Consider the following 27,996-nt stretch of genomic DNA (forward strand, 5'->3'; position numbering starts at 1 on the left):
GGGCTATCAAATCGGTCCATCTCATCCGACGTACGTCGTCAGCTGGTGAAAAGCATGGCGGGGGGGGGGGAGGAAGAAGTAGGCAGAGTGGCCTCTTTATCTTCTTACATCTTTCTTCTTCTCATGCCCGCTCACCATCAACGATGATACGACACACGAATTATAGAGGTGACGGACGAGCAGACGAGCACACAAATACTATGCGGTGACTGGGTTGACGTGTACGACTTTCAACCATTGCGTCCCAGTCCTGGGTCAGTCGTGCGCAGGCAGGTGAATACACGTGTACCACCGGCAAAGACGAAAGACGCGGATGGTCGCGACGGTGACACTGGCCGACCATCTCTCACACATAAGCGAACGGCCGTCTTCAAGTTGCCGCCTGGTGTCTACACTGGGATGGACCCAAACAGCTAGGAGGCGATGACATCTGCACTTTCTGACCTAAGGGTGGCTTACTGTGGGATGGGTGCAGTTCCGTTCCTCGACGATGGCGGCAGCAGTGTGGGACAATTGGACTGGGCGGGAATGGCAGCACTGCATGATATAGGCGGAACGGAAACGGGTGGGGTCAAGGAAGGTGCGCATCGTATTCATGTTGTGTGCAGGCCTGCTCTTCGCAAGAGCTGCAGTAGTCAGTCCATCATTCTTACAGCAGGACCGGCGGTCCCCCAGCAGCAGCCTCCAGGTTCGTTTGACGGCGGACAAGGGATTGTCATAAATTCGGGAGGCCATCGTGGCTTGCCGTAACTGTGCATGTGAGGACGGCCGGTGACGGCGCCCTAAGGATCCGGTTCCCTAGTGTTCACAGTACAGCTGGGTTGGACTGGAACATATTGTGGGTTTGGATGGCAGATGACCGATGGCGAAAAAGGGCCCCATGGGCCCCGTATTGCGACAGGTAGGTCGCCCCAAGGGATATCTGGTTATGATTGGCCACAGACCAAAGCGTCTTGGAACAAAGGTCCCGTCCTCAAAAGTATGGGATGGGCCGAGAGGAAGGACGATGGATGCTGATGGTGCGGGGCTGCCGAGTAAGGCATCATACTCCTCCGAATGCCGATTGTGAAGCCAGGCACGCGGAAGCGCATAGAAGGAGCTCCGGTCGACGACAGGAGAGTGGAGACGGCCGGGTTACGGCCCGGGGCGGTTCTGAGTGCGATGGTGACATGACGTTTACTCCACACCTATCCGGATGTCAGCCGTCAATAGTGAATGCCTGCTTGCACAAGGACTGGTCTATGGACTCATGAAGTGAGTTTCCTTGGCTGGTTTAGCTGCGGCACCATCGTATTTGCAACTGATGCTGAAAATAGCTGGAATAGCTAGGGTGTGTATAGGCTGCGGTTATTGGCTCGTGCTGCAGTTCGTATTGCGGGCGCCGGAGGATCTTTATTCATTGTCGTCGTGGGATGGAGGGAGTGAGGGGAAGCGTGATTGGGTTGAACAGGCGAGATGTGAGCTACTTTTGTCTCTGCTGGGACCGACGGCAACGTCACTGGCGAAGCTTGGAGACCCTTTGCTTTTGCGACTTACGCAAGCGCCGTACAGGTAAGGTTGGCGAGGTAGTATGCTGTCAGCCAGCGTATGGTTCCTGGGTCTAGGGCGTGTGGATGGACGGCGTGTTGTAGCACAAGTTCAATGGATGTCCCTGGGAGCTGTCTACCTATGTTGCAATGGGGTGCGTAGGGTGGATGTACAGGTATGAGAACCAAGGTCCAGGCTGGCGTTGTGCGAGCAAAGCGTCGGCTGGTATGAATGAAGGGTTACATAAGCCTTATGTTAAACATGGAGAGCCCGTCCGTAGATTGTATGCTGGTCCTGTCCTTGTCAGGAATGCTGGTCCTTGCCTGCATGTTGCTCCTGCTGGCTGTGGAGGGTGGTGCTGATCCTCTTCTGGGTTCGGGTCGTCGCCTACGGTATCGCGGGTTGGACGATCCTTTGTGATGCGCGTGCCGTGGGAATGGTGCTGGAGACGCGGGGTCTCGAGTCGGTGTTTTGACTGTTTCTACAACTCTTGTCGCCTACGGTGATTGCTCTCTTGCCCTTTCGGTTGCTATCTGGTGCTTGACACTCTCGGCCTTTTGCCATTTGCCGCTCTTTCCCCTTCTTGACACAGACACAGGCAAAGAAAACTCCTCAACCGTTTGTATGCCGACTACGAGTCAAGTACCTACTGGACACTAAATCATGGCCTAGGTTTCGTCTGAGGTCATGTTTCTTCGAATGACACATCAGTTGTTTGGTTGACCATCCCGACAGATTGGTCAATGCGCGCCGGTGTCGATCCTCCCTAAAGTGCAAACAATGTTAGAATATATCAACAGTCTGAAGGAGACGTGATGGGGCGCTCGCGCGCACCCCTTTGAGCTGGCAAGGACCAGCAGAGTAGTGACAAGCACTGCACGATTTGAAGCAATCGAGGATGGCAAGAGTGCGGTGTTTGGGTTGATTGAAACCTGTCGTTAACGAGCAAGGCCTTTTGTGGAGCGATCGTTAAGAGGTGACGCTTCGCTAGGTTGTTTGAACCTGGCGTGCCCGTCCGCCATGTGAGACGGCGCCCACTACAACAAAAAAGCGCCACAGGTAGCATCGTGTACTGTTAGCGGACGATTGTGGTCTTGGGCAGCAAGAGAGACAGGTCTCACAACAGCCGGTGGCGCGGAAGGGATCGAGCAGTAGGTCGACTTAAGCGGAACACCATCGGCTCGTCATAAGGTGCAGTCCTGGGGTTTCAGGCTGGGCGCTAGCCGAGCACGGCCATGGAGTAACCCCTTCACCATTGTGCTCCCTGCGATCCCCTTTGGACGACGACGGTACGTCCAGTTCTTAGGGAACCGTATCAATGTGTAGTAGGCACGTGGGACGTCTTCGCCAGCGGTGCTGGATTGAGAAAGGAAGGGTCCATCCAGTATCCGAGATGCGGACAGACCGTGGTCGGGCCAAATGAAGGTCGGCTGCTATGGGCGACAAGACGACATTGAGGAATATTAGGTTGGTGGACGGGTGGGTTCATACAGTGGTATCCCATGCAGAATCACAATCCAGTCAGATTTAACTTCCCTCTCACTGCCTTAGGAAGCAATTTCCAGGCACTCTGTACGGATACATACACACCAATTATCCCAATTATTACAGAGTACTTCCTTATCCTCTCTTGATATGCCGTCGTTCCCACTCTAGCTAACATAACCTGAAGTGGAATGGGCTAAGACGGGGCTCGGCTGCGCTTTCCTGGGTGGAGGAACAAGCCCGACTGGGGATGTCTAACGGGCAGCCAACCGGCAACGATGAATGCGCCCGAGGGTCCCCCTTGGACCTTTGGCTTTTTTTTTGAGGGGGGGGGGGGGGGGGGGGGGACGCCAGATGAATTGATGGAGGCCTGACTACGATGTACGGTACTCTCACCTTGTGCACTCTGTGCAAGTGACTGGAAAGGGAGAAGGAAATGGCAGACAGAGCTGGTGGTAGGTCGGACTGTTCGAAAACATTTCCCCATGCATCTCTAGGCAGATGGGCCGTATCACTCATCTTCTGCTGGGCTTCTCCTACAGAATAGCAACCATGCACGCCAGACCGGTGCACTGGTCACTTCTCGATGGCCGACAGCGCCGAGGACCGAAGGGATTTTTGCTTACACACTGTTTGCCATGGGCGTCAGGGGTAGAACTTACTTAGGCCCAAAGACAGAGCACAGAACGAACGGATACCGTGGGTGCCATGTTGGAAGCATGGTGTGAGGGAGGGGAGGTGTGTTCACCCACAGGGGCGTTGCGAAGGAAGGCATCTGTTTTGTTTTCATGTCGTACCTCGACCTGTATTTCAGCACGTCCTAAGTGCGTTGCTGAGGCTGTGGATGTGGCTATGGCCAGGGGCCCTGCAAGGTACGTCCTTGAAAGTCTACTCGCGCAAAAATGGTCGAGAATTCAAAGTACCCTGTACTTTGCCTACAAGTCTTCCTTCCCGCAGCAGCTTGCCCCGGCTGAATTGCTTGCTCGCTCTCTCTCGTGCGCGCGACAGCATCTGCGTGCGTGCCTGCCTGCTGCACTAACATCTGCACCGCCGACACCACCACCTTCAGAACCACACGCATACGCCGCTCCCTCGCTCAGTCAGACACACGCACATACGCACACCCACCCTCTCCCCATCTCTCTCACACTCGCATTCACACAACATTCCTTCCTCTCCTCTCCCTAATTCCCTTCCCTCTTATTCAACACACGCCATCCCACTGCCTATCTGCCCCGTCGAAGGCTATCGGCCAGACCAGGCAGCTAGCTACAGGAAGCAGACTGGAACAGACGACCATCGCCGACTGGTTTGTCCAGGCTACGAAACTATACCCATCGAGACGAGTCCAAGCAGAGCGGCCTGGCGACGGTACCAGAGACGACGCGACTGCTGCAGATCCTCCAAGATGCAGGCATTCTAGTGCACCAATTCCGTCTTTCTCGTCTCCTCCCATCTGTGCGTCGCCTGTCCGCCACCCCGTCGAGTTGCGAGCCTTTCACCTGCCTGCAGCGCCTGTCGACTCCGCAAGCAATACGCCAGTCCGAAACATGCGAATGCCTCCTTCCGCTCCTCCACGAGACCTGTTCTATCCCGAAAGTTTTTCAAGACATGCAGCTACCGCTCGCCCTGAACATGGGAAACCCGCCCTTTCGCTGCCTTTCCCACTCATGAAGTCTTCACCCTCACTGGAGAGGCCGACCATTCGCTCGCTTCATCAAGGAGGATCTCGATATACTTCCCCACGATCGCTTATCATGGACTGTGGCCGTACCTCTCGAATACGGCCACTGCCTTCTTGCAGCCGTGTACTGCCTTCCCGCTCGTTCGCCGCCCTTCTCGTCCTCCTCGTCTGCCTGTTGATACGGCCCGTATCCGCCGTACTGATCCCTTTCGACAACTGCCTCCCCGACAGCTACAGAAATTTCAACCCGCTGCCTCTGCAATGGAATCCCGTTTACATCGACGCTCGTTTCGATACCGAAAACCCGGACCACTCTCTTCAGATCATTGTATGGGGCAACGTGGCGGGCTCGTATCGTGACGTGACTTTGCCGCCTCCGAATGATCCGCTCTGGGTCGATCCTAACTATACCGATGGCAAAATCCTTGACTTCACCAGACAAGGCAACAAAGTCACCACTCTCGCGAGCAAGGTCAATGTCTTGACTTACGAACCTTTCAGCAATATATCCAGCTTCTGTGACTACAGCCTTGTCAATGGCTCCTGCCCCCTCAGCCCAGTCTTCAATAACACGACCATGTAAGACGATGTTTCCCCGTGTTATCCGATCCCTGCTAATCACACTCTATAGTGCGATTCCGTATGGCAACTTGCCTTCAGTAAACCTGACAGCCAATATGGGCTCGTCCTATGCCTTCGCCTCGCTTGCTGCGACACTTCAGATCATCTATGGAGACGAGTTAGCCACACATATTGGCTGTGCTTCTGCCACCGTAACCCCGGATTTGGGCGGTATCCACGATCTTCTGCGTTACTTGCCACTCGTTGTGCTCCTCTTTGTCGGATTCGCAACCATGTTCGCCTCTGTCTTTAGCCCGTGGGGCTCGACAGACATCTTCCACTGGACGGCCAACTATGGACGTGATGCCGATTTGCTACGCTTGGTGACGCCGGGATTCGGAGACTGTCTCCAATACATACAATTCGTGGCTCTCACCGGCGGGCTGACGCTCAACTACCCAGGGTTCTATCAACCTGTTGTCAGCCAGGTGAGTTGGTCCGCATTGATGTTTAACGAGAGCTTCGTGAGCAAGTCCCCAGGCTGGCAGTCGATTCAAGATGGCATCTACGTCACCAACGGCTCTTATGGACTGCACCGCTACGCACAGATGGTGGGCATGGCCGATGTCGAGGATATCTGGGCTGGCACCATGGTTTGGGTTTGCGTCATCGTCGCTGCCCTATTCGTCCTGATCCAAATCGGTTTCTTCTGCCGCTGGGTCCTCCGGTTCATCAGCGACACCCCTGAAGAAGACCTGCGAGCCAAGAACATTCCCTTCTCCGTGGGTAATATCGTGCGAGTCGTTTTCAACTATTTACTGCTGCCTATCGTGGCGCTGTCGACTTTTCAGCTGGTCGTTGCCAGTCAGTCGCGCGACTTCGCTGTGGCTTTGGCGGTCATCACTCTCCTCATCCTGGTCTGCTTTGCCGCATGGCTCCTGTACTTGATTTTCAGGACCAGACCGAGAGCTGTTCTGTTCGATGACCTGCCGACTGTACTGCTCTACGGGCCACTCTACAACACATACTCGGACGAGGCCGCGGCCTTCGCGCTCATCCCAGTTACCCTCACATTTATTCGCGGCATTGCGATCGGCGCCGTACAGCCCGTTGGGATAGTCCAAATCGTTCTGCTCGCCATCTGTGAGGTCATTCACGTGCTGACCCTCCACGCGTTTCGTCCTTTCCAGTCCCCGACATCCATGAACGCCTATCATACCCTTTTCTCAGTTTTGCGATTCACGACTGTCATGCTCATGGTCGCATTCGTGCCGCAAATGGGTGTTACCGAAGGTCCCAAGGGGTGGATCGGCTACACAATTCTGCTCATTCACGCCTGTGTTTTGGTCCTCGGGTTCTTCCTGAACGCCCTGATAACCATCATCGAAGTGACGGCACGACTCCTTGGCGCCGGGGGCGATGACACGCGCGGTCTCACTCGCGGTGGTTTGTCAAAGATATTTGGCATGCGCCAGTTGCAGCGTCGTACATCTCGCAGAGGTCATGGCCCCTCCCGGGCCAGTCAGCTGTCAACGACGGGCATGCTCGATGCAGACGAAACATCAAAGACTGGGTATGTGATGCGTGGTGGCAGATTAAGGAGCGAGTCCGCAGGTAGTGGGTTTCTCCTCCGAAGCCAACAACGCAGTTCTTCTGCTCTCGACAGCATCGACCCCTATACTGGGCAAGCTCGCAACCTTGACAGCGGTAGTAACTTTACACCAACGACGCCCGGTGAAGTTAGCACATTTTCTTTCCTCCCGTCTCCCGCTGCCGCCACCCGCCCCCCCGCGGCTGTTACCGTCGAATCTGCAGACCCTTATTATCGACCACCGAGACGCCGTGGCGATACCCTGAACGGATCATCCACGTCTTTACCACACAGGGCCTCCGTTGCCGACTCCCGTCGCTACAGCCAAGCTGGCGCGCATCTCGGAGATGCTGTGGCGGACTTGGAGGCCCAGTTATCGAGGGGGCCTACACCAGCCCCACAGGCTATCAATCTCACCCCGAGGGCAGACTACTCGACCAGAGAGGTCGATTTCTATTACGGTGTTCGAGGTCCCGCTCTCAACTCGGAGGGCGTAGGCCGTAAACTAAGGACTGGTCCCGCTGACCCGACTAAACCCATGGCCACAGCTGCAGGGTGGTTCCGCACCATGTTCGGTGGTAAGAGCAAGGAAAAGGGCAAGGGGTTCGAGGTGGTGCGAAGCTCGCGAATGCCACCAGCCATGCGCGCCGCAGCCGATGCCGAGTACGACGCAGAGCCTCCGCCAGAGGGCATCCCGGTGGCCATGGGTGTCTTGAGAAACGGGCCCATCGAGTCGGACGATGACGAACCGAAAAACAAACCAGCGCGGAAGCATCCCGACACGGAGGGGACGACGGAAAATCTTCTAACTAATGACGGTGTCTCGGTCATATCATCCGAATCGGAAACTGAGGAGATAGGCCTACCGAAAGTGTCTGATGAACCACCAACCTTGCCAGGAATAGCGAGTTCGGGTAGCTTCAACCTGCCAAGCCGAACCCCTTCAAAGGCAAGTCGATCTGCTTCTCAGAAGTACAGGCGCCAGTCCACGGAGTCCGAAATTCCCGAGATCCCTCGAAAGAGCTCGAAGAGAGATTCTGGCATGGCACGTGGACACTCGCCAGCCCCTTCGTTCAATTTAATACCGCCCACTTCGCCTATAGAACCTTCACGCGGCGAATATTCTGGGGCAGATTTGGCCCCTGCACAGGATGGTCCTGCATCATCACCAAACCCTGGGCGACTTCCCTTTCAGCGGTCAGAATCGCACCAGAAACGGCTGTCTTCTAATGGGTCATCGCTGGAAGAGTTCAACATCCGCAGGACGCCGAGCACTGACAGGCCGACCAGTTATGGCGTTGTTGCTCAACACAGCATTAGCAGAGTGGATCCTGGATCCGACCAACAGGTTGATCTCTTAGGGACTTCCGCAGAGCTCGTCGATGAACGAGGGCTCCCCAGCAGAGCCTCTTCGGCAGGGGGCCGGGCTCTTTGAGCAAATATGACCCTTACCAATGAAAACCCCCTCCTTTCAGTTACTTAGGGCCATAGGAAAGGGCCTTTTCTAATCTTGGTGCATACGATGTATAGAGTCTCAACAATGGAATAACGGTACCGCGGTACCAAGCCTCTGATCTTGGGGTTAAAGTGGAGTTTTGGGCTATGAGGGGTATTCTTTATGTACGGGTGTTTATTAGCGACGGCGTCTGACAATGGGACCTGGCTGGTGATATCTGATGGTCGCCTTTTTGTCGTTCTCGAGGGGGTTTCATGGGTTTTGCGGATAGCGCTGGTCGATGAGGCCCAAACTTGTACCTAGTTATGAAACTGGTTTTACAAAGTTACTGACTTCAAGGAGCAAAGCCTCATTGCTGTATGTACCGTTGGTGGCCGTCAAAAGACGAGTGCTTGATACAGCGCCATTCGTAGTTCGGGAGCACCGGACCGGACAGTGAGTTTACCGGTTGTGTATTCCACATGGTGCAAAGCTGAGCCACACAAGTTGACGCACGCATCCTCAGTCTTTACCCAGCGAACGACCGTATTCAGGCAAGCCGGATTCGACATTCGCAGTATTACTGTATTCATACGATATTCTCGCTTTGCTGGGATGAGATCCTATGATCGCATAACTGCACAACGCCCAAATTTTGTCGAGAGGAAGAGACGACTTACTCTAAGTTCTACCTTTGTACCAAGGGCCGGTGGGGTAGTGCCGTCAGCGTAGCAACCCCCACCATCGATATCGCCCGCCTTATCGATAAGCTGAGAATAGTGCGATAAGAATTTTTCTTGATGGCCCAGTTCGAACCCACCCTGGGCGAGCTACACGGCCCTCATTCTCATCGCTCACTTCAACCCGTTCCCATTCAAATCATAGACATTTGCGACATTTCGCTTAGATATCAGACGGCTCATTTCAAAATCAGAACAAGAAGGAGAAAAAACGTCAAAACCATCTCACAATGGCGCCAACTCGCCCCAACAAAAAGGCGAAAAAGAGAACGGAGAAGAAGCCCATCAACCCGGCCCTGCTCCTGGTCGAAGCCGCTACGAAGTTGCAAGAGGGCGACCTGGAAACCGCCGTCTCGGCCGCGAAGAAGGCCCTCGATGGCACAGGCGTGGGCGGCGACTACGAGCTGGCATCGGTGAACCTCCTGGGCCTCATCACAATCGAGATGGGCGAAGTTGACGAGGCGCGGGCCTACTTCCTCCGGGCCGTCGAGCTCGACGCCGACGGCGCCCTCGATGAGCGCATAGGCGGCGGGCCGGAAAAGTTTCTCTGGCTCGCGCAACTCAGCGAGGATGGTGGGCAGGACAGCGTCAATTGGTTCGACAAGGCCGCGCAGTCGCTCAGGGGTCAGATCCAGACGCTTGCGGGCCTGCCGAAGCGCACCGCCGAGCTGGAGGCGCAGCTGGAGGAACGGAAGAGGAAGCTCGGCGGCGCGCTGTGCGCCGTAGCCGAGGTGTACATGACGGACTTGTCTTGGGAAGCGGACGCGGAGCAGAGATGCGAGGCGCTCATCACCGAGGCGGGGTTGGTTGCGCCTGAATCAGCCGAGACGTGGCAGACGGTGGCGAATGTGAGGATATCGCAAGAGAAGGTGGACGAGGCGCGGGCAGCGCTGGCGAGGAGCCTGGAGCTGTGGGTCGACCTGCCACCGCTGGACCCCAACGTGCCGGATTTCCCGACAAGAATCAGTCTGGTGCGGTTGCTGCTCGAGGTGGAGATGGAGAAGGAGGCGATCGAGGTTCTCGAGAGACTTGTCGGCGACGATGATCAAAGCGTTGAGGCATGGTACCTTGGCGGCTGGGCCTTGTTCATCGCTGGCGAGAAGGTGAGGGCCAAGGGCGAGAGCCAGCTGAGCGAGGACGACGAGGACTGGAAGACCACGTGGGACACGTCGAGGCGGTGGTTGATGCGATGCCTGAAGCTTTATCAGGAACAGGGCTACGAGGATGAGCGGTTGGGCGAGCATGCTAAGGAGCTGTTTGCTTCCATCAACAAGGAGCTCGGCGAGCCGCCGGCGGAAGATGACGATGATGGATGGGAGGATGCCGGAAGCGACGATGACGAAGCGATGAAGGAGTGAAATGGCATGTGCTTTCTTCTTCCACATTCAACAAAAGAAAAAGGGGAGAAAAAAGAATACGAAGACAGCATCATGACCATTGGAAGGCTCGGTTGGTGGATCCACGATCATGGAGTTTGGGAGTCTGGAACCCGGGAGTAACTCAAAACAAAGAAGTCAAAAGTTCATGGACCTCGCCCGCCTCCCCCATTTCCCCCTTTCTTTCATTTTCTTCCTTCCCTGTTGCCCACGATCCGGCTCATTTTGGGCACAAAGGCGAAGTACATGCGTACTAGAGGCACAATTGTTTCTTTCAATACCCCAAAGCAGAAAGTACAGAGAGAATCTAAAAATGAAACGCCAGTGAAATGCACTCTCTTATTATACCTTTTTATTTTTTCACTTTAAATCAGAGACTGGTAGTAAACCCGGCATCACACAGCCTCGACCCTGAGCTTATCGACACCCTCTGTCAGACCTGCGCCGTCCTCGTCGTCCTCATCAACAATCTTTCCAACCAGACCGCGCTCCCACAGCTGCTTCCCTGTCAGCTTGACAGGCTCCTTGATCTTGGCCTTCTTCAGCTCAGCGAGGCGCTCCTCCTCCTCCCTGTGCTTCTGCTCCTCCATCTCCTTGATGAAGTCGGCGCGCCACTTGAGAAACGTCTCGGGCGTGACGGGGGTGCCATGGAACTTCTTGTTCTCCTCGCGCTCGAGGGCCGCGGCGCGCTCCTCGTGCTCCCTCTCTCGCGCCTGCTTGCGCTCCTCGATGAGCGCCTCGGCTGCCTCCTTGAGAGCAGAAACGAGCGAGAATACCATGGCCATACCGAGGTTTTCTTGAATCGTCTCTTGTATCCCCTCAAGAAGGTGCTCCCGGTCGTCCGAGACGTTGAACCACTCGTATGGCGCGGCGTTGGGAACGGACTGCAGGTCAAGCGTGGGCGGCTCGTCGGGGTAGGCTTCCGGGTAGCGGACCTGGAGGAACATCGTGGGCGGTTCGTCCTCCTCGCCCGGGACGTCGAGGGCAATTTGTATTCTGAATTCGGTCTCTGAGATGTCTGTTGTGGCGCGCCGGTGGATTAGTGACGGTGTTGCTTGTGGTGGCATGGTGGGGTAATCAGCGCCAACTGACCTGTGATCTCCTCCGGAAAGATGGACTCGAGCACCTCGCGCTCCTCGACTTGTTCTTCGCGCCCCATTATTAATATGGTTTGTCTGTTACCCTAAAAGCTCGTTGGCAGGGTAGGTTGAAAAGCAAAAAGACGAAAATTGGTGACGGCGTTATGTTGTTTGGCTACCGTTGAAGATGCAGCTGCTGGAAGAAGGATGCAATCGATAGCACGGGTACGTACATGCACCTTGGTGGGGTTAAGAAATCAACCCAGTCTAGCGCCTTTCTGACCGCCCGGCAATTCAAATAAAAATTTCAGAATTTCCCAAGCAACTTTGCGACCGCTGTAGGTTCCCACTCGCCCAGCCCGCGACATCTTTGTACCCTCCCCGAGAGAAAGCCCACGCATTGCGATTTCGCGGCTGTCCACAACCACAACTGTCCTATCCAACAGCCACGCATTTCCCTCTCTCCTCTTCACAACAATGGCCTCCTCGAACGGCGTTAAGAGAAAGAGCGCCCCCGCCGGCAAGAGTGCCACCGACGGGAAGTTCTCAAAGAAGGCCAAGATCGACTCGACGAAGAAGGCGGAGCCGGTCGAGACCCTCGAGAGCGAAAATGAGGACGATTTCGACAACGAATCTCTGGACTCGGATGATGGAGGCGTTCAATTGAATCCTCGTGACAGGGCGCAGCAGGCTCAGGCCAAGGGCAAGAAGGAGGGTGCCAACGGTGCCGACAAGAACAAGGCTTTTGAGAGAGGTAAATTATCCCTGGGAATGATGCGCTTGCTGCAAGCTCTCAACTGGAAATACTAATTTACTTGTTTGTAACAGGCCAGAACTCGAGAGAGTCCCACGCCATCCAGAAGAAGCTGGCCCTCGAGCGCAAGGCCGCGAAGCCTCTCGCCGACGAGCTGGCACGAACCAAGAAGATCTGGGAGAGGCTGCGGAGGAAGTCCCATGTGCCGTCCGAGGAGCGGAAGCAGCTGGTTGACGAGCTCTTCACCATCATCACCGGCCGGATCAAGGACTTTGTTATGAAGCACGATGCCACGCGCGCCGTTCAGACTGCCCTTAAGTATGCCACTGCCGCACAACGGAAACAAATCACCCGTGAGCTGCAGGGAACCTACACCCAACTGGCGGAGAGCCGTTACGCCAAGTTCCTCATCGCCAAAATGGTCGTGCAAGCCGACGGCGAGATCAAAGACCTCATCATCCCCGAGTTCTATGGCAAGGTGCGCAAGTTGATCAACCACCCTGAGGCGTCATGGATTTTGGACGACATCTACCGGCAAATCGCGACGAAGGAGCAAAAGGCCATCCTTTTGAGGGAATGGTACGGGCCCGAGTTCGCTCTCCTGGAGCGTAGCAAGGACGAGAAGCCGACCTCGGACCTGGCCGAGATCCTCGAGAAGAACCCCAGCAAGAAGCAACCCATCCTGAAGAGCCTGCACGACATGATCAACTCGCTGGTCCAGAAGAAGATGACCGGTTTCACCATGTTGCATGACGCAATGCTGCAGTACTTCCTAAACATCAAACCAGGCACCGAGGATTTCAACCTGTTTGTTGAGATGATCAAGGACGACGAGGAGGGAGATCTGCTGAAGAATATGGCCTTCACTCGCTCCGGGTCCCGGTTGGTGGCGTTGCTGCTGGCCAACGGTACCTCCAAGGACCGTAGAAATCTGCTTAAGGCTTACAAGGACAACTTCGTCCTGATGTCGGGCGATGCTTTTGCCCATATCGTCATCCTCACAGCCTTCGACGTGATTGACGACACAAAGATGACATCGAAGGCCATCTTCCCCGAACTTATTGGTGACGGCAAGGAGACAGCAACAGATAATATTGTCGTTTCGACAACAAATCCCTACGCGAGGGCCACCCTTCTGTACCTGTTGGAGGGGCAATCCAGAGCACTCTTTCCCGCGAACATGAGCGAGAACCTGGCCATCCTCAAGGAGGTCCACGAGATCCGCCAGGCAACTAGCAAGAAGGATGCCGAGGTGCGAAGAAAGGAGTTGGTTGCTGCCATTTCACCGGCGCTGATTGAGGCCGTCGTCTCGGCGGCGCCGGCTTTGGTAGCAGACCCTTTCGGCTGCCAGCTGGTTGCGGACGTTCTCCTCTCCGCCGAGGGCGACAAGACGGCTGCTCTTGAGGCTGTCGCAGCGGTTGCCGAAGGCGACCCGAGCGCGGAGCCCATGGAGGTGGAGGGCATCACTACCCCTGTTCACGTCTCCCGGACACCGTACGGAGGCCGGTTGATCAAGACTCTCATCGCGGGCGGCAAGTTCAACAAGGAGACCGGCAAGGTCGAGCCCGTTGAGCCGCCATTGAAGTTCGCCGACATCCTGTACCCGGTCATCAAGGACTACATCTTGGATTGGGCAACAGGGCCGAGTTCCTTTGTTGTGCTCAACATGATGGAGGCCGAGGACTTTAGCCATGCGTCCGCGTTAAAGAAGACGCTCAAGAAGCACAAGAAGGCTCTCGAGAAGGCGGCGACGGAGGAGACTGCCGAGCAGAAGGAAAGCAAGGAGGCCATGGCCCAGAAGGAGAGGGAAAAGAGCGACAAGGGAGCGAAGAAGGGTAAAAAGGGCGGTGCGAAGTCGGACAAGCCAGTGGGCAACCTTGGGAGCAAGCTTCTGTTGGAGAAGTTGTAAAGCGGTTTCTGTACAAAAAACAACCTGGATTGGCGAGCAAAACGTTCTCCCTACTAATTTTCTAATATCCACCCACACGCGTGGTAGAAAGTGTCAACAATGGCGTGCAATAGGCTTAGTCGGGGGAGGGTGTTCAAATAGACGGAGTTTAGTGACTTGAACGTACCGTGAAGGGTAGGAAGTGAGACACAGGGTCCCCAAGCGATGCGCCGTCATCGTGAACCTTGCCTTTCGCAACCGTCCTTGAGACGAGCGAGAGACATGGATCTAACCGACAAGCGATCGATTCTTTCCCGTCGGGTAGAGGGCCACTGGCTCGGTCCGTGACGTGGTGGCAATTGCAACGGGTCTGCTGCACCTGGCTGTCCTACCGTGTCCGTTTCCGTCGCCTCGCTTCTGGCCCTTGCGTCGTCGAGTCGTGAGGAGTGATCACACGGCCTTTGCGACTCGTCTATTAAGAGCATTCGTCCGGGAACAACCACCACGCGGCGAACCTCCTCCGGACACGGCCAGACGGATGGTGGTCAAAGGAAGAAGACCGTCCCTCTTTCCTGTAGTGTAAGTTGGCGTTCAGTGTAAATCTCTCATTTGGGACGGAGGTTGGCTCTGGATTGGTCTATGAGTCCATGTCGATGACTGGTATTACCTTGGCGCGAGGTCATCTGTCCGAATTTGAATGCTCTGGGTAGGTTGCTTTGCCCGCAGGGAAAGGAGACAAACAGTTGGTTGAAACCATGGAGTGGGCCACTCAGACGAGATCAACGACAGTATGGGTATGGATGAGTGAGAGAGGAAGGGAAGGAAAGTAGTAGAGGGATGTAGGGCAGGCAAGCACGAGGTGAGGCCGGTAACACCGATCGCCCCTTCCTTCCTTCTACCCATCCCAAATTGCCTGTCCGTCAACCACCTTGGTAGTTCTTTCCCTTTTCCTTCACCATTGCCCTTTGAAAAGTAATCCGGCTGTTGAGGTGGGTAGAGTAGAGTACCTTAGGATCACTGGGGTTTTCCTAGCACCAACTTGGAAAGCCGTACCGTCTTCGACTTCATTCTACCTACCAATCTAGACCCCCATCGTCACCAATTCTTTTACTTCATTCCGGCCTCACTCGTGAGCTCTTGCCACCTGGCTCAGATGGTAGTTTTTGCAACTTGGAGTCATTGACCAGGCCAATCCCACAGTGCCTGCTTGCTATTACAAACCTACAGCGATCTTTCGACAAAACCACCTGCCTGCCTGCCGCCGACATGCGCGTCTCGATCGTCGCAAAGGCCAAAGAGACTTGCGAAGTCGGCCTCTCCTACTATGAATGCAACCAAGGCTACCGCGGTTGTTGCCACTTCAACCCTTGCCCTGGTACCGAATGCTCTCGAGAGTCGACCTCGACTCAATCGATCAAGACCGTCGCATCTGTTGCCGCGCCTATTCTCGTTTCTGCTACTGACTCAGGGCTATCGAAGAAGGTCATTGTCACCACGACTATAACCACCACCACGCACAAGACCCAGCCGCCCGAAGGCACGACCACCACCATTTTCATGTATGGCTCTACCGGTCCTGGAGGTGCCTGGTACACCGACTCAGAGGGTCGACGCATCTCGTCCATATCTTCTCTGGATCCCTTTCTTTACCCTACCCCCACAGCTACCCTTGTTGAGCCTCAGATTCTCGTCACTTCGACTTCGATCGCTACTCCCCAGCCCGAGGCTGAGAAGGGTGGCCTCTCCGCTGGCGTGCGGGGTGGCATTGCCGCCTCCATTCTGATCGGGATTGTAGCAATCATCGCAGCCTGGTTCCTCTGCACCAAGCAGAGAAAGAAGCTAAGAACTTCGCGGGAGTCCATAAGTTCCATCAGCAGAGATGAAAGCAAGAATAGCTCAGAAGAGGACCGTCCCAGCCCACAAATGATTGCTGATCCGATCCGGCATGAGAACGTTTTCTCTTCTTTTGGGGGTAGGCTGTTGTCAATGACTTGGTTTTGGGGTCCATAATGCTAATCACTCACAGGACGCTACGAGGAGCCCCAGACTCGCTTCAACCGAGTCAGTGACACAGGCTCTGATAGAATGATGAACCACCCGGTCAGCCCCGACACCCGTGGCTCTGCGGTTCCACAACCGCAGTCGGCTGTGATCGCAAGAGCTACAACCGCCAGCCCCGACTTCATACCGCGCACTGCCAACGCGACCCCTGACTTTGCTTGCCGCACTGCCAACGCGACTCCTGATCTGTCCCGGGTGGCAACAGCGACTCCGGATTTCATGTGTCGCCTTGGAACAGCTACCCCTGAGCTTCATGGCCCTCCTCAGCAGGCGGCCATCGCGGAGTTGGCTTCTCCTGGACTACCCAGGGTCGTTGAAATTCACAGTAGTCGCAGTGGCGTGCAGATGTACAAGCCGTACCGCCCCAATGGTGGCTCGCTGTACCCTGTCGCTGAGACTACCCCAAGCTATCTCACAGGAACGCTGAACGCTACCGAGAATGAGCGCTTCCAGGGCCAATACGTGAACAGTTGGGCCAAGTGGGATTCTGTCGGCTGAGAGTCGCCGTAGGGTGCTCGTCAGGAGACCTCAAGATATGCTTTTTGAAAACGTCAACCAATGCTGCTTGAGGGCATTCGATGCCGCTTGGATTCGAGATTTGGTCAAGTTGGAGGTGATTATAAACTTCGGCAGGCGTTGGAAGATACCCAGGGTTGCTTTTCGGATACGCGATTTGCCTGATCTGGCTGGTTCTTGTCAGAGTAAATTCAAATTGGGATGGATTACTTAACAACGGGCCCGGAGACACTACAGGGTCACTCATAGCTAGATCTACTATTAATCGTCTCTACTGCACCCGACGAGAAAAACGCAACTTTGATGAAGTTATGTGATAGGTGCCTACAAGAGTCAATGCAGTTTGACAGTAGCCGAATATGGGTGAGCGGGTATGTATATATGGCCTTACTTGCCGAATTCAGGGGTATTTTGGTATTCAACACATACTTAAAAACAATTTGATCCCCTCCCCCTATGTACGCCAAACATGCAGTGCAGGCTTCCTGTGCAGAAGCATTTTCGTGATCATTTCCGTTTTTCTCCTTCTTTTTGTCTTGCCCCAAATAGTGGAGCTATTTCCCACTTTGCTTGACCGTTGGCTGTATGTGCTGGCAACGCAGAAAAAAAGGGAAAAGTTATTTCCCCAACGTCGCCTCGCACGTTTGCTGTAGATGCTTGTCTCTCTCGGTCTTCCTCATTGTGGGAGAAAAGGGTCTCGGCCTCTCATCGGCTCTGGAGCTTGCTGATCTCATCAAGAAGTATTTGCAAATCGTCATCGCTAATCTTGTCTTGTAAGGAAGGAATGAGTGTCTTTGCTTCCTCGGCGGTTTCGCAGCAAAGGGACCCTGTCTTTGGTTAGCAAGGAAGCACCTTTATTGAAGCTTGTGACGTGGTGCCTGGATCAAGACGCCATTCTGCTTACCTATTTGTGCACGTTCAAACTTGGCAAGCTGCTTGTGTGCACTGAGCAATCTCTCAACAGCCTCCACATTCTCTTTCTGACGGAATCGAGAGAAGGCGTCGAGATAGTTGAGGGTTTGTGTCAACATCCTGCAGAGAAGCAAAGCATTAGCTACTCAGGCCCACGAGGTAGGCTTGTTTTGACCTTGGCGAAAAGACGTGTCGCGTGACGGCAGGCGCATCATTGCTTACTCAGTCTCGTTGATGTTCTTGCGGTCAATCTTGCGCTTCGTCACAAGCGCGTTGATGACGAGAGACGCCTCCGACAATGTTAAAGTATCTACATGCTGGAATTCGCCGAGGTTCAGAATGGTCGAGGCTTCTTCGCTGCCCGGGGGAGGGGGCTTTGGGCGCGAAGTGGGAGCGTGGTGCGACATCGTCGTCGGCGTTTATGAATCGGTCGGAGGGGGGGATGGCAGATCTGGAAGAAGAATCGAGGAGGTGGGTTGCTAGCGGCAAGCCGATCGAGTTGGGGTTGCTGCGCAGGTAAAATGGTGATTGAGAAGAAGCTGGTCGTGGAGCAATCGTCGGCGGAAGCTACGATGGAGTAAAACGGAAAGTGGGTTGTGAATGAGGCTGAGAATAATTTCCTGCCCCAAAAAGGTGGTTTGCTGGGAAAGTCCACTCACTCCCAGCCGGCTCTGGCGTCTGCCTTGTCGTTCCGCCAGGGAAAAGGTGTTCTCGCTGAGCGTGTGTCCCTTGGGGCTAGCGCAGGCACGCCGCATCATTGGGGGGGGGGGGCGTCGACTCAGGGACATTGGTGTGGATTTAGCGACTAAGGCTCGCTGGGTACGAATCGTGCACCAGTTGGAAAGGCAAACACACAGCCTACCCACATACCTCTTGTGCGTGTTCTACCTACCCGAACCTGAGGCCAGATGTGATATCGATATCAAGTGCGTGCGATGACAATAGCCAGGACCCATCTCCATATATAGCTATCATTAAAAGGCATCAGTCGTGGGTAGACCTGACTCTTGAAGCCATGTATGATCTCCACCCCCTAGAAAGTGACTGGATCACTCGCTGACCTTGACAATAGGACTGTCTTTGCGCTCATCGTCATCAACAAGGCTGGAGGCTTAATCTACAACCGCACATTCCACGAGGGTGGCCTCAATCAACTGAGTACAAATGACTATCTCGTGCTAGCAGGAACATTTCACGGGTAAGCGGGAGCCCGAACCCATTCTTTCAATCTGGTCAAGTCAAGGATCGGACAGATACTCACACGCATCGCCAGCGTTCACGCCATCACCGCTCGTCTCAACCCCCTGATGAGCCGGCAAGACGCAGCGGCGGCAGCCACGGCAGCTAGCGTGACGGCGGCGGGTGGCATCCCGACACGGCCGGAGCCGCCGACGGGGCTGGAGGTCATGGAGACGGAGAACTTCCGGTTGCAGTGTTTCAACACCATGACCGGCACCAAGTTCCTGCTCTTCACCGACACGACACAGACCAATATCGACGTGACCTTGCGGAGGATATACGACCTCTACAGCGACTACGTCATGAAGAACCCCTTCTACCAATTGGAAATGCCAATTCGATGCGAAATGTTTGAGCGCAAACTGCTGTCGTACATCAGGGAGATCAACAATCGATAGGCTCCGAGGCAAGTTGCCACGGATGACGGACACATGGGAGGACATTCAGCAGCGGAGTCTGATTTCGTTCAGGTTGGGCAATATTCATCATTGTGAAACGGCGTTTGCAGGAGTACCAGGGCCTTTTCTATTGGGCAGCGATTGCCTCTAGGACCCAGCCAATGTTCTATTTTACAAACTCGAAGTAGCGTTCATGCGAATGTAACGCATGGGACGGGTCATAGGCCACCAACTTACGAGGTGTCCATAGTGTCGTCGTCTTTCTTGTCATCCTTCTTGCTCGACTCACCATCCTTGTTGATGAGCGGAGCATTCTCGCCCTCCTCTTTGATGTCCTCAAGTGATCCCTGTTGTCCGGCCTCAGCCTCTTCGCGTGCCTTCTTTTCCTGCCGTGCCTTCTCGTCTTCCATACTCATGCGCAGCGCAAGGGCGAGCTCTGGATCCATGGCGGGGTCAAAGTCGAACTCGCCAAAGTTGCCGCCACTGCTCTCGCCGCCGCCACCGCCGCCGCTGCCGCCACCACCCGCGGAGTCACCAAGCAGAATCGGGCTCGAGATAAGTTGATCGCTGAGAAGCTTGCTGCTCGGGGGGATGACAACTAGGTTAGAGCCTTCACTGCCCTTGACGCTCTCGTTGAACGCCTGTAACTTCGTCTGCGTGTCATCGTTGTCCAGATCGCCAAACAACACGAAGTCGACCGAAACGTTGCCTTTCTTCATCTTCTTAGCCAGCTGAACCAGCTTTTTCTCTTCCTCCTCGATGGGCGAGCAGACGAAGACAATTATCCGTTGCCGTTGAGACTTGTTCTGACGATGCTTCAGGGCGAGCTGAAGGAACCGGCAGGTTAGCAGAAGCCGAAAGAAAAGACGGATAGAATGAGCTCAGACTTACGCCAGCAACCTGAATGCCCGTAGCCAGGTGTGACGTTCCCTTGATTTTGGTCTTCGTGCGGTGCAGACCGTCGAGGATCTTTCCCTGATCTGTCGTAAGGGTGACCAACACCTCGGGGCCTTTCCCTCCCATGCTCATTAAGCCAACTGAAGACTCGGGATTGCCGTTGGTAATGGTCTGAAAAATGACGTTGACGGCATCGGCCTGGGCATCGTATCTCGTCGGTTGGTAGTCGCCGTTGCGACTGCTCTCGCTGTTGTCGACAACGACCATCACCGCTTCAAGGACCATCTTAACGATTTAGGCGGATAGCCGCGTGAGATGTACTCTTCGAGTTGGGTAATGGATGTAATCGTTGCTGTGATCGATGTCGGTCAAATGGTTGAGGTTGTGTAGGGACTGAAGGACGTGGTGTGTGTGGTGTTGGATGGGAGAGCTTCGGATGGCGGAGGGAAGCTTGGTGGAGGGCGGGAGAGCTCCTGCGTAAGGCAGTTCAGCCTGGTGACGCTGTTTGCGTGTAAGTACTGGTACTTTGGAGCGCTGGTCGCCTTGTGTCTGATCTTTGTACTAAGACTTTGGAATGGTCTCTCTAGCAAATCCCCATATTGGCAGGTGCACTGTGAAAATCCCCATTCCGGGTCTGTGTCTCAACCATTCAGTAAAACACCAGCGGCGCACTTGAACTTATTCTACCATCATATGGTTTGTTTTACACATTTAATTCTATATAAGTATTGGACTCTAAAATCCCTTGTGCAGCTCGAGCATTGGGGCGATGTTTGATACCTGATGATCAGGTCGTAAGTGTTGCAGCCCCTGTATTCTAAACACACCGGGCTTGGGACGGGACCCCATGCCGGCACTGATTGGGGATCTAACAAGCGGGCATATTATGTAAGGCATTCGTCCTGTTACGAGGTTTGTTTACTTTCTGGGGCATTAGCCACTCACAACATGGTCTCTGCCCCATCATCCTTAGCTTCTACATCCTCCACGCTTTCATCGCCAGTGTTGCTCAACGCCAACCGCCATCGCATACAACTGGCTGCAAAACCTTTACAGACATCATACCCCCCATACGAATGAAGTAGAGGTCTTCGAACGGGATTGAAGACCAGCCAACGATGTCCCAGCAACGCCAAAGAGCCTCTACGAAGGCTGGTACGCCTCCCCTGCTGAGCAGCAGTCCCATCAAGCGGCAGAGGCTTGGGATCAGCCTCGAGCAGAAGCAGGCAATCATCGATAACCTGCAACTGGAGCGTGAGTTTGTTTGCTCCAATGGTATCTGAGTGCATTCCCTAACAGTCCGAAAGTGACCGATCGCGCCAGGCGACTTCGCGCACAATATAATCAGCAAGCACAGACCCTTCGATCACGTATTCAGATGCGCGTCAACCGCGTCCCCAGATCTATGCTGAAGATGACCATGGCCGACTTGGTTGCAAGAGCCGTCGAGCAGCAAAAGCGTCTTGAGGGTGCTTCGGTGCCACCACCCGTACCTGAAAAGGATTTCCCTCCCCGGGCGAGCCCATACAAGCTGGCACCTCCAGCGCGGTCTGCTAAGCGGTTAAGGTATGTTTTTTTTACTCGGATATAACATGGGCGTATGCTAATGACGCATGCTAGTGATGCTATGGTAGGCGGAGACAAGGAGAACGAGCAGATTCTCAACCCTAAGAAGAAGCATCGTGCTGCCCCAGCGCCCCTTAGTTCCTCTCAGATACTGTCACCAACGTCGTCAAACACTCGATCACTAGCACGCGAAAGACCACCTTCTTCGCCGTCGAAGTCTTCTCAGATCGCCCGGCCCACGTCATCCCCTGCCAAACAGCACACCGGCACTCGATCGGCTCTTGCGAACATGGTTGAGAAAGCGAAAAAACCCGGTCGTGCAGCTCCGTCGCGTCCCCTAAACGCCTCGACAGCCAGCTCCAACGCGTCGGCACCTGCACCTGCTACAGGCACCGCGCCTCCCACGAGAACACGACGGGCCAACACCACTACGGCAGTCAAAGCGCCATCGCGACCTGGGACGCGAACAGGCAAACGAGTGAGTGACTCTAGCGAGGATAGCACAGGAACGGTTGTCAAGAAGACAACCACGTCGACTTCCACGAAAAGAACTGTCATGGGAACAATCAGGAAGGGCGTCGGTGCGGCAACAAACAGGAAGCCAGCAGCGCCCAAGTCGGCGCCGGCCTCTACAGTGGGAACCACGAGAGTTTTGCGCAAACGGGGATAGTTTGCTACGGAAGAACCAAAAGAAGCATTATTGGGTACCTATACGGCATTGCTAGTATAGAGGATGGTTGCACGGCGCACTTGAGCAAGGTCACTTGTTGGATTTACACGGCGTTTTGGCAATTATGACAGAAATGATTGACGGCCAGGCATACTCATAATCAATTGATGAATTAGTCTTCGCCCCTTTCCTGATGGCTCAAGCCGGCGCGCTGGCCTTCTTCTTCTTGTCCTCCACCAGCTCAATGTTATCCTCGGGTATCTCCTTGTACTTCTCCAACAAAAACTCCTCAATTTCGTCACTGACGTCGCCTTGCACCACGATCTCCTCACCGCCGCTCGGAGTCTTGGTTACGGATGATCCAGTCGCAAATTTCTTTCCGAACTCCTTGGCAACCTTCTTGTTCTCCAAGCCGAACGACTCCAGACCGGAGACAGACGTGACGTACTTTCTCTTGTTGCGTTCGATCCTCTTGATGGTGACGACACTCTTGGCTAGCTTGTCGGCTTGTTTGGCCTCTGCAGCCTCAGCCTTGGCTGCCTTCTTCTGTGCGTCTTTGGCAGCTCGCTTTTGGGCGTCGACGGAGAGGGATGCAGTCGCGGCTTCCAAAGCCTCTGTAGACAGCTTGTAAGCATCTCAAGAGTTCCAAGTCGAAGTGGTGCGAGATTCATACCTGGTGACCAGATTATGGCATATAGGTCGGGGTGATGCTTTTCAAGCCAGTCCTGGCATTTCTTTACCGTACCACCATATTCGCAATACTATATCACGGATATCAACAAACATTTCGAAGTCTGGTGGCCTCTCGGCGAGTGACAAAAACGTACCTCTGGGGGAAGGGTGCAGACTAGACGTGGGGTAACTGGTCAGAATTCGCATCCTGGTGCGCAACGTTAGGAGACTCACCACCGCAGTAGGTTACATGGCGGCCTTGAGGCTCGCCAGAGGTTTCTGATTTGTCATTATCGGCCATTACGGTTTAAGAGGGCCAATTTTGAAAGTTGAGGGATCGCTTGCAAAAAGATGTCAAGCGGAGGAACCAACGGCGCAGAAGACGCGTGCCTCTCTGTCTTTCTCTCTTCCAAGGACGGCCGACTGCGGGGTTGATTGAATTATTGGCGGGGCACACATGGACCGCCACAGCCATGTGTATATGTGTGCGCGTACTGTACGGGGGGGCGCATGTTTAGGTAATAGATCGTGGCTGGATATTGACGGAGAGCTCCAGCCACGAAAGTCGACGACCGCCGACCTCATACCGCGCTCGCTCCCCGATCTGCTTCTATCTGGCCTACGACCCTACCGGCATCACCAACAAGTCATGCCAACTCGACCTGCAAAGTGACATAACCTGCATACAGCTGCGGCCAACGGAGGACTGCTTTCCCAACCCCTTATAAAATGAAGCCGCCGGAGCTCATAATTTGCCGCATCACAGGACCGGAATGTACATCGCCAGTTGCATTCGCCATGTCTGGGGTATTGAGCAGTCAAGGCCGACATACGATCGAACTCCAGGTGATGAGTTTCGGTGAATCCCATGCGATACTCAATAGTTCCTCCTCCATAAGGCCAACGCAGAGGCCCGTTCAACTTGGCCACGGAGCTTGGTTGACTGGTCGGCCGTCCAATCCAGGTCTCTTCTAAGCGCCCGCCGAGCGTCTGCCATCGCGATTGGCTGGTGGCCTGACAACTCTGCATTTCCAATCAGGATTGCTCCCACTTCTCACCTCCCAGATTCGCGCGCGCCAGCCACTCGCCCTCTCACTCAGACCATGCTCAGCTTCTGTATCCCAAATTTAGACATGCTTGTGCGGACGCCCATTGGGCAGGAGTCTCGCCCCTGGATCGATGGCATGGCCTTTTGAGACGGAGATGGGCTCGTCGTCTTCCCATCACGCTTCTTACGCACCCCCATTCAGGCGAATGCAGTCTCCGCAGCACACGCGCTGCATGATGGGTGCTACCGACTGAATGCATCCGGCCTGCGATGTGATGCTGCCTTCTCGGCCTTGGACTCTTGGATACCCGCACTTCGTGCGGATAGCGTAGCTCGCAACCCACTCGTGCGGTCACCACCACCACCACCACTATTAGCCAGCTAGCCAGGTTAGCCGCCTCCCGGAGTGAAAGAGCAAGGTCTCGCGAGACTATATCACTCGCCCCGAGTCAACCGCCGGGCCTCCTTCACTCTCCATTTTCCTTCTCTCATCTCTTTCGCTGCACCCATTGCTATTGCCAAACCCCTTCTGAAGGCTTCGTTGATCGAAGCTGCCTGTCGTTTACACGAATTTTCTTCCTTTGCGCTTCTTATCCACACAAAGACGCCGGTCGTCTTTCGACAGACTGTTTCTACAAACATCGTCGTATTTTGCCTATATTTGCACCGGTACAGCACATTGTGCCGCAAGTCTACATCAGGATATCTGACTTGCGAACATGGCTGAAATTATCCACTTATCCTCGTCGACATACAGACCTCCCTCTCCTACGCAGGCTCGAAGGCCGGGGAGGTCACTTAATACTATAATGGAGGAAGAGAGCGAGGATGTGCAGTACGCCACCGACAGCAGACAGCTCCGGAGTCAAACCTCAAATCTCAAGATTGAGGCCTGGCTATCACCGCTGAGCGACCATTTTCCCACCCCAAGAGGATTCCACTTCCTCTCCGCGCCGATCTTGCCATCCTCTCCATCAACCGTCTCGGCAGATGAGAGCAGCTCGCCTTCGACGTCCTCGAACCCCTGGAATAACAATAGATCAAGCGTAATGACCGACGTCACCGAGTTTGACGACCTGTACGATGTTACGGATGAGGATGAGCCCACCGAATTGCGTCGAGTCCTGTCGCGCAAAGCGTCGGTGAGGAGACGCAACTCTGGTCGTAATGAGACGGCAAAGCAGACTGCAGCTGGTGCTCGCAGAGCCTTGCCCCCTTTGGTCATCCCCGGCGGTCGAAACACTTCAACAGAGGATTGGTCTGCTGCCAGTCTCAAGAAGGCGCTCGCATCACCAGTGCCTCCTACACCACCAACTCGTGTCGAGATGTCCCCACAGGTCTTCTCGTTCATGCAGGCGAAGCAGGCTCAAGAAGTGCCTACCATTTCGGCCCCGCCATCTCTCGATGGGAGCTTGAGTTCAGAGCAGCTGGCCCAAATGTCAGCCCCGCCAACCCCAATCATCGGCAGCGACAACGGCAAGGAGACAGACTGGTCCGGTGTGCGGCTTCAACCCGGCGCTCTGGCGACTTTGCACGCACTGTCTGGCGACAACGACAGCCTGCACGAGCACGACCATTACCAACAGGATCAGGTTCTTGAGATTGCTCCCGAACCAGTCCCTGAGATGCGCCAACAACCTCTACGTCTCTTGACTAATATCTTTGCCCAGCCCGCACGCGTGGCCGAGCTGACCCCTAGCTCCCACCGTCGGTCTCTTGCCGACCTCACCAAGCTCGATATTCCTTCTCCTGGCGGCTTCTTCTCCGGCCTCTCGCCCAGAACGAGAACGACATGGCATATGCCAATCAGATCCCCCGAGGACATGGTGCCTCCCACGTCAACCACCGCAGAGCAATTCTATCGCTGCCCCTGGAATATGGACGCCTCGGTGCCCCCAGTGCCAGCTGCGCCTGCCAGGCTCACCATCAACGATACAGCAGAGCAGTTCTACCGCATCTCGGCACCATCTACCTCGGCGATAGTTGAACAGGTGGTCGAGGTCCATGACGAGGGGATGGACGAGGATGACATGCCCACTGCCAGACCGACCGTTCCCACAAACACATCGAGCTCGTCCGTGATACTGGCCGAGCCTATCTCCCCCGAGACTGAGGATGCCCCGACGGAGATTGTCACGGTCTACGACCCTGAGTATGCGCGCAAGCAACAGGAGGTCGCCCTTTCCAACCTCGACCGGACCGAGCTTTGGCTCATGGCTCAGCGCGCCTACCTGAAGCCCGTAGAGACCGATCAGACCGAGGAAGAAGACCGCAACTTCGATACAATCCTCGAGACCGCCGACGAGGAAGCCGACAGCTTCCCTGAGCAGGACATCACTTTGGCCCCGAGGAAGAAGATGGTTCGCTTCTCCGATATTATTACCAAGACCGACATCCCCCGCCGCCTGCCCTCCAAGCTCTCAAGGCAGGAGTCCGCCTACTACCGCGCCTTCCAGGACTATATCATCCGCTCGAGCAAGCAAGACGTCTTCGTGCACCAGCTCCCTCGCTTCGAGGTCCTCCAGGCCCAACGTGTCTGTCTGCGCGAGTTCCACCGGAATCAGCTCCTCGGCAAATACCAACTCAGCGTTGTGCCGCAATCCGCCAAGAAGCGCCTCAGCGCCAACGTCGCCCGCGGAGATGATGTCCTTGTCGACGACCCGGAGAAGCTGCGCCGCGAGAAGGAACACGAGGCCATGTCCCAGATGACCATGCCGACCTGGCACGTGGCCGCCGTCAAGATGCTCAACGGCGGCAAGCTTATCTCGGCCCCCGTCGCCCAGCGGCTTGGCCGCCTGTCCCGGATGGCCCCCGGCCGCGACGGCGTCGCCCGCGACAGGGCGCGTGTCCTTGACCTGGGCGGCCAGTCGACGTGCGACTGGGCCTGGCACTGCGCGCTGCAATACCCCAACACCAAGATCTACACGGTCACCACAAAGGTCATCCGGCAGTTGTCCAACTCCAATATTCGAGGCCCCTCCAACCACCGCCAGGTCGCCGTCGAGCGCCTCACACGCTTGCCCTTCAAGGACGACCAGTTCGATCTCATCTCGGCGCGCGAGCTGCACACCACCCTCAAGTTCGTTGGCGAGAATGGCGAGGACGAGTGGGAAACGTGTCTGAAAGAGTGCCTACGTGTGCTCAAGCCGGGCGGCTACCTCGAGTTCTCCGTCCTGGACTCGGACATCATGAACGCGGGACCATTGGGCCTTGCCAAGAGCGTCGAGTTCGGCTTCGACCTCAAGACGCTGGGGTATGACCCTAATCCGACAAAAATGTTCCTCAGCCGCCTCTCGCGCGCGGGGTTCGACGATGTGCGCCGCGCGTGGGTGTGCCTGCCTATGGGCGCCCGCTCGCCATCCCAACAACAAGAAAAACCATTGCCTTCACTGCCCGTCTTCCGGCCCAACCCGACGGGTGAGGAGGTCAGGACAGTGGCGATGGAGGCCATGGTCACTGGCAGCACGGACGGCGTCGCCAATATCACGGGCGTTGTCGGCGGCTGGAGCTGGGAGCGCTGGCTGCTGCGGTGCGAGATGGAGAAGGTCAGCGGTGAACTGCGCCTCGCAGATACAGTTACGGCTGGGCCCGCGATGAGAGAGGCTGGCAAGAGCCTTGAGGGCGTCGCTGCCATTGTCGAAGAGGGGCGTGCTTGTGGCGCCGGGTGGAGGATGTTGAATGGGTATGCGAGGAAACCCAAGACCGGCACGGGGCTCATCCCTGTCGGCTTCGAGATTTGAGAAGCTTTCTCGAAGAACACCGACGTTCTGTTCGACCCCACATCTCCTTTCCTACCTCTGTCTGTCTGTCTGTCTGTCTGTCTGTCTGTCTGTCTGTTTGTCTGTCTTTTTATCTCACCCTCTACTTCGCCACAATTTCTTCTGTATTAGCACGCGA

General features: G+C 55.3%; 11 protein-coding genes across 11 annotated transcripts; 7 read left to right on the forward strand and 4 right to left on the reverse strand.

The window, feature by feature from the left end:
* Positions 1–4,017: 4,017 nt before the first annotated feature.
* Positions 4,018–8,739, forward strand: CDEST_10075 (Putative ML-like domain, transient receptor potential channel Flc/Pkd2). Its single transcript, XM_062926233.1, has 2 exons — positions 4,018–5,275; positions 5,328–8,739. The coding sequence occupies exons 1-2, from the start codon at positions 4,563–4,565 to the stop codon at positions 8,281–8,283; spliced, it is 3,669 nt and encodes a 1,222-aa protein (XP_062782284.1). The 5' UTR covers positions 4,018–4,562; the 3' UTR covers positions 8,284–8,739.
* Positions 8,740–8,975: 236 nt separating this feature from the next.
* CDEST_10076 (Putative tetratricopeptide-like helical domain superfamily) lies at positions 8,976–10,626 on the forward strand. The gene has a single exon (XM_062926234.1). It carries the CDS (start codon positions 9,254–9,256, stop codon positions 10,379–10,381), a length of 1,128 nt encoding a protein of 375 aa, XP_062782285.1. The 5' UTR covers positions 8,976–9,253; the 3' UTR covers positions 10,382–10,626.
* Position 10,627: 1 nt separating this feature from the next.
* CDEST_10077 (Putative RWD domain-containing protein) lies at positions 10,628–11,685 on the reverse strand. The gene is made up of 2 exons (XM_062926235.1): positions 11,492–11,685; positions 10,628–11,417 (listed from the first exon to the last, which is right to left on the reverse strand). Exons 1-2 carry the CDS (start codon positions 11,556–11,558, stop codon positions 10,795–10,797), a joined length of 690 nt encoding a protein of 229 aa, XP_062782286.1. The 5' UTR covers positions 11,559–11,685; the 3' UTR covers positions 10,628–10,794.
* A 136-nt stretch (positions 11,686–11,821) lies between these two features.
* CDEST_10078 (Putative armadillo-like helical, CPL domain, pumilio domain-containing protein) lies at positions 11,822–14,367 on the forward strand. The gene is made up of 2 exons (XM_062926236.1): positions 11,822–12,232; positions 12,307–14,367. The coding sequence occupies exons 1-2, from the start codon at positions 11,956–11,958 to the stop codon at positions 14,139–14,141; spliced, it is 2,112 nt and encodes a 703-aa protein (XP_062782287.1). The 5' UTR covers positions 11,822–11,955; the 3' UTR covers positions 14,142–14,367.
* Positions 14,368–15,386: 1,019 nt separating this feature from the next.
* On the forward strand, positions 15,387–16,679 carry CDEST_10079 (uncharacterized protein; the record flags this gene model as incomplete). Its single annotated transcript, XM_062926237.1, has 2 exons — positions 15,387–16,092; positions 16,147–16,679. 2 exons carry the CDS (start codon positions 15,387–15,389, stop codon positions 16,677–16,679), a joined length of 1,239 nt encoding a protein of 412 aa, XP_062782288.1.
* Positions 16,680–17,052: 373 nt separating this feature from the next.
* CDEST_10080 (Putative RNA polymerase subunit Rpb4/RPC9, HRDC-like superfamily, Rpb4/RPC9 superfamily) lies at positions 17,053–18,202 on the reverse strand. The gene is made up of 3 exons (XM_062926238.1): positions 17,832–18,202; positions 17,602–17,729; positions 17,053–17,524 (listed from the first exon to the last, which is right to left on the reverse strand). Exons 1-3 carry the CDS (start codon positions 18,014–18,016, stop codon positions 17,403–17,405), a joined length of 435 nt encoding a protein of 144 aa, XP_062782289.1. The 5' UTR covers positions 18,017–18,202; the 3' UTR covers positions 17,053–17,402.
* On the forward strand, positions 18,131–19,246 carry CDEST_10081 (Putative trafficking protein particle complex subunit; the record flags this gene model as incomplete). The annotated part of the gene is made up of 4 exons (XM_062926239.1): positions 18,131–18,186; positions 18,591–18,626; positions 18,682–18,807; positions 18,883–19,246. 4 exons carry the CDS (start codon positions 18,131–18,133, stop codon positions 19,244–19,246), a joined length of 582 nt encoding a protein of 193 aa, XP_062782290.1.
* A 232-nt stretch (positions 19,247–19,478) lies between these two features.
* Positions 19,479–20,586, reverse strand: CDEST_10082 (Putative von Willebrand factor, type A, ubiquitin interacting). The gene is made up of 2 exons (XM_062926240.1): positions 20,138–20,586; positions 19,479–20,073 (listed from the first exon to the last, which is right to left on the reverse strand). Exons 1-2 carry the CDS (start codon positions 20,426–20,428, stop codon positions 19,480–19,482), a joined length of 885 nt encoding a protein of 294 aa, XP_062782291.1. The 5' UTR covers positions 20,429–20,586; the 3' UTR covers position 19,479.
* Positions 20,587–21,095: 509 nt separating this feature from the next.
* CDEST_10083 (Putative borealin) lies at positions 21,096–22,574 on the forward strand. Its single transcript, XM_062926241.1, has 3 exons — positions 21,096–21,397; positions 21,451–21,709; positions 21,764–22,574. The coding sequence occupies exons 1-3, from the start codon at positions 21,262–21,264 to the stop codon at positions 22,377–22,379; spliced, it is 1,011 nt and encodes a 336-aa protein (XP_062782292.1). The 5' UTR covers positions 21,096–21,261; the 3' UTR covers positions 22,380–22,574.
* On the reverse strand, positions 22,533–23,475 carry CDEST_10084 (Putative SUI1 domain, DENR family, SUI1 domain superfamily protein). The gene is made up of 4 exons (XM_062926242.1): positions 23,286–23,475; positions 23,207–23,226; positions 23,053–23,140; positions 22,533–22,993 (listed from the first exon to the last, which is right to left on the reverse strand). Exons 1-4 carry the CDS (start codon positions 23,350–23,352, stop codon positions 22,578–22,580), a joined length of 591 nt encoding a protein of 196 aa, XP_062782293.1. The 5' UTR covers positions 23,353–23,475; the 3' UTR covers positions 22,533–22,577.
* Positions 23,476–24,908: 1,433 nt separating this feature from the next.
* CDEST_10085 (Putative methyltransferase type 11, S-adenosyl-L-methionine-dependent methyltransferase superfamily) lies at positions 24,909–27,839 on the forward strand (the record flags this gene model as incomplete). The annotated part of the gene is made up of 1 exon (XM_062926243.1): positions 24,909–27,839. The coding sequence occupies one exon, from the start codon at positions 24,909–24,911 to the stop codon at positions 27,837–27,839; it is 2,931 nt and encodes a 976-aa protein (XP_062782294.1).
* Between the last annotated feature and the right edge of the window lie 157 nt (positions 27,840–27,996).

The sequence above is a fragment of the Colletotrichum destructivum genome, chromosome 6, assembly GCF_034447905.1.
Source record: "Colletotrichum destructivum chromosome 6, complete sequence".
Taxonomy (NCBI): domain Eukaryota; kingdom Fungi; phylum Ascomycota; class Sordariomycetes; order Glomerellales; family Glomerellaceae; genus Colletotrichum; species Colletotrichum destructivum.

Coding starts and splice junctions, on each gene's coding strand:
- CDEST_10083 (XM_062926241.1), top strand. CDS start 21,262: ATGTCCCAGCAACGCCAAAGAGCCTCTACGAAGGCTGGTACGCCTCCC. Junction 21,398..21,450: donor CGATAACCTGCAACTGGAGC/GTGAGTTTGTTT, acceptor ACAGTCCGAAAG/TGACCGATCGCGCCAGGCGA. Junction 21,710..21,763: donor CGGTCTGCTAAGCGGTTAAG/GTATGTTTTTTT, acceptor GACGCATGCTAG/TGATGCTATGGTAGGCGGAG.
- CDEST_10076 (XM_062926234.1), top strand. CDS start 9,254: ATGGCGCCAACTCGCCCCAACAAAAAGGCGAAAAAGAGAACGGAGAAG.
- CDEST_10075 (XM_062926233.1), top strand. CDS start 4,563: ATGCGAATGCCTCCTTCCGCTCCTCCACGAGACCTGTTCTATCCCGAA. Junction 5,276..5,327: donor GTCTTCAATAACACGACCAT/GTAAGACGATGT, acceptor CACACTCTATAG/TGCGATTCCGTATGGCAACT.
- CDEST_10084 (XM_062926242.1), bottom strand. CDS start 23,352: ATGGCCGATAATGACAAATCAGAAACCTCTGGCGAGCCTCAAGGCCGC. Junction 23,227..23,285: donor CCATGTAACCTACTGCGGTG/GTGAGTCTCCTA, acceptor CCCCACGTCTAG/TCTGCACCCTTCCCCCAGAG. Junction 22,994..23,052: donor TGCCATAATCTGGTCACCAG/GTATGAATCTCG, acceptor AGCTGTCTACAG/AGGCTTTGGAAGCCGCGACT.
- CDEST_10078 (XM_062926236.1), top strand. CDS start 11,956: ATGGCCTCCTCGAACGGCGTTAAGAGAAAGAGCGCCCCCGCCGGCAAG. Junction 12,233..12,306: donor GAACAAGGCTTTTGAGAGAG/GTAAATTATCCC, acceptor TGTTTGTAACAG/GCCAGAACTCGAGAGAGTCC.
- CDEST_10080 (XM_062926238.1), bottom strand. CDS start 18,016: ATGTCGCACCACGCTCCCACTTCGCGCCCAAAGCCCCCTCCCCCGGGC. Junction 17,730..17,831: donor AAGAACATCAACGAGACTGA/GTAAGCAATGAT, acceptor GCTTCTCTGCAG/GATGTTGACACAAACCCTCA. Junction 17,525..17,601: donor GTTTGAACGTGCACAAATAG/GTAAGCAGAATG, acceptor AACCAAAGACAG/GGTCCCTTTGCTGCGAAACC.
- CDEST_10082 (XM_062926240.1), bottom strand. CDS start 20,428: ATGGTCCTTGAAGCGGTGATGGTCGTTGTCGACAACAGCGAGAGCAGT. Junction 20,074..20,137: donor CGGGCATTCAGGTTGCTGGC/GTAAGTCTGAGC, acceptor CGGTTCCTTCAG/CTCGCCCTGAAGCATCGTCA.
- CDEST_10077 (XM_062926235.1), bottom strand. CDS start 11,558: ATGGGGCGCGAAGAACAAGTCGAGGAGCGCGAGGTGCTCGAGTCCATC. Junction 11,418..11,491: donor CTTTCCGGAGGAGATCACAG/GTCAGTTGGCGC, acceptor GCGCCACAACAG/ACATCTCAGAGACCGAATTC.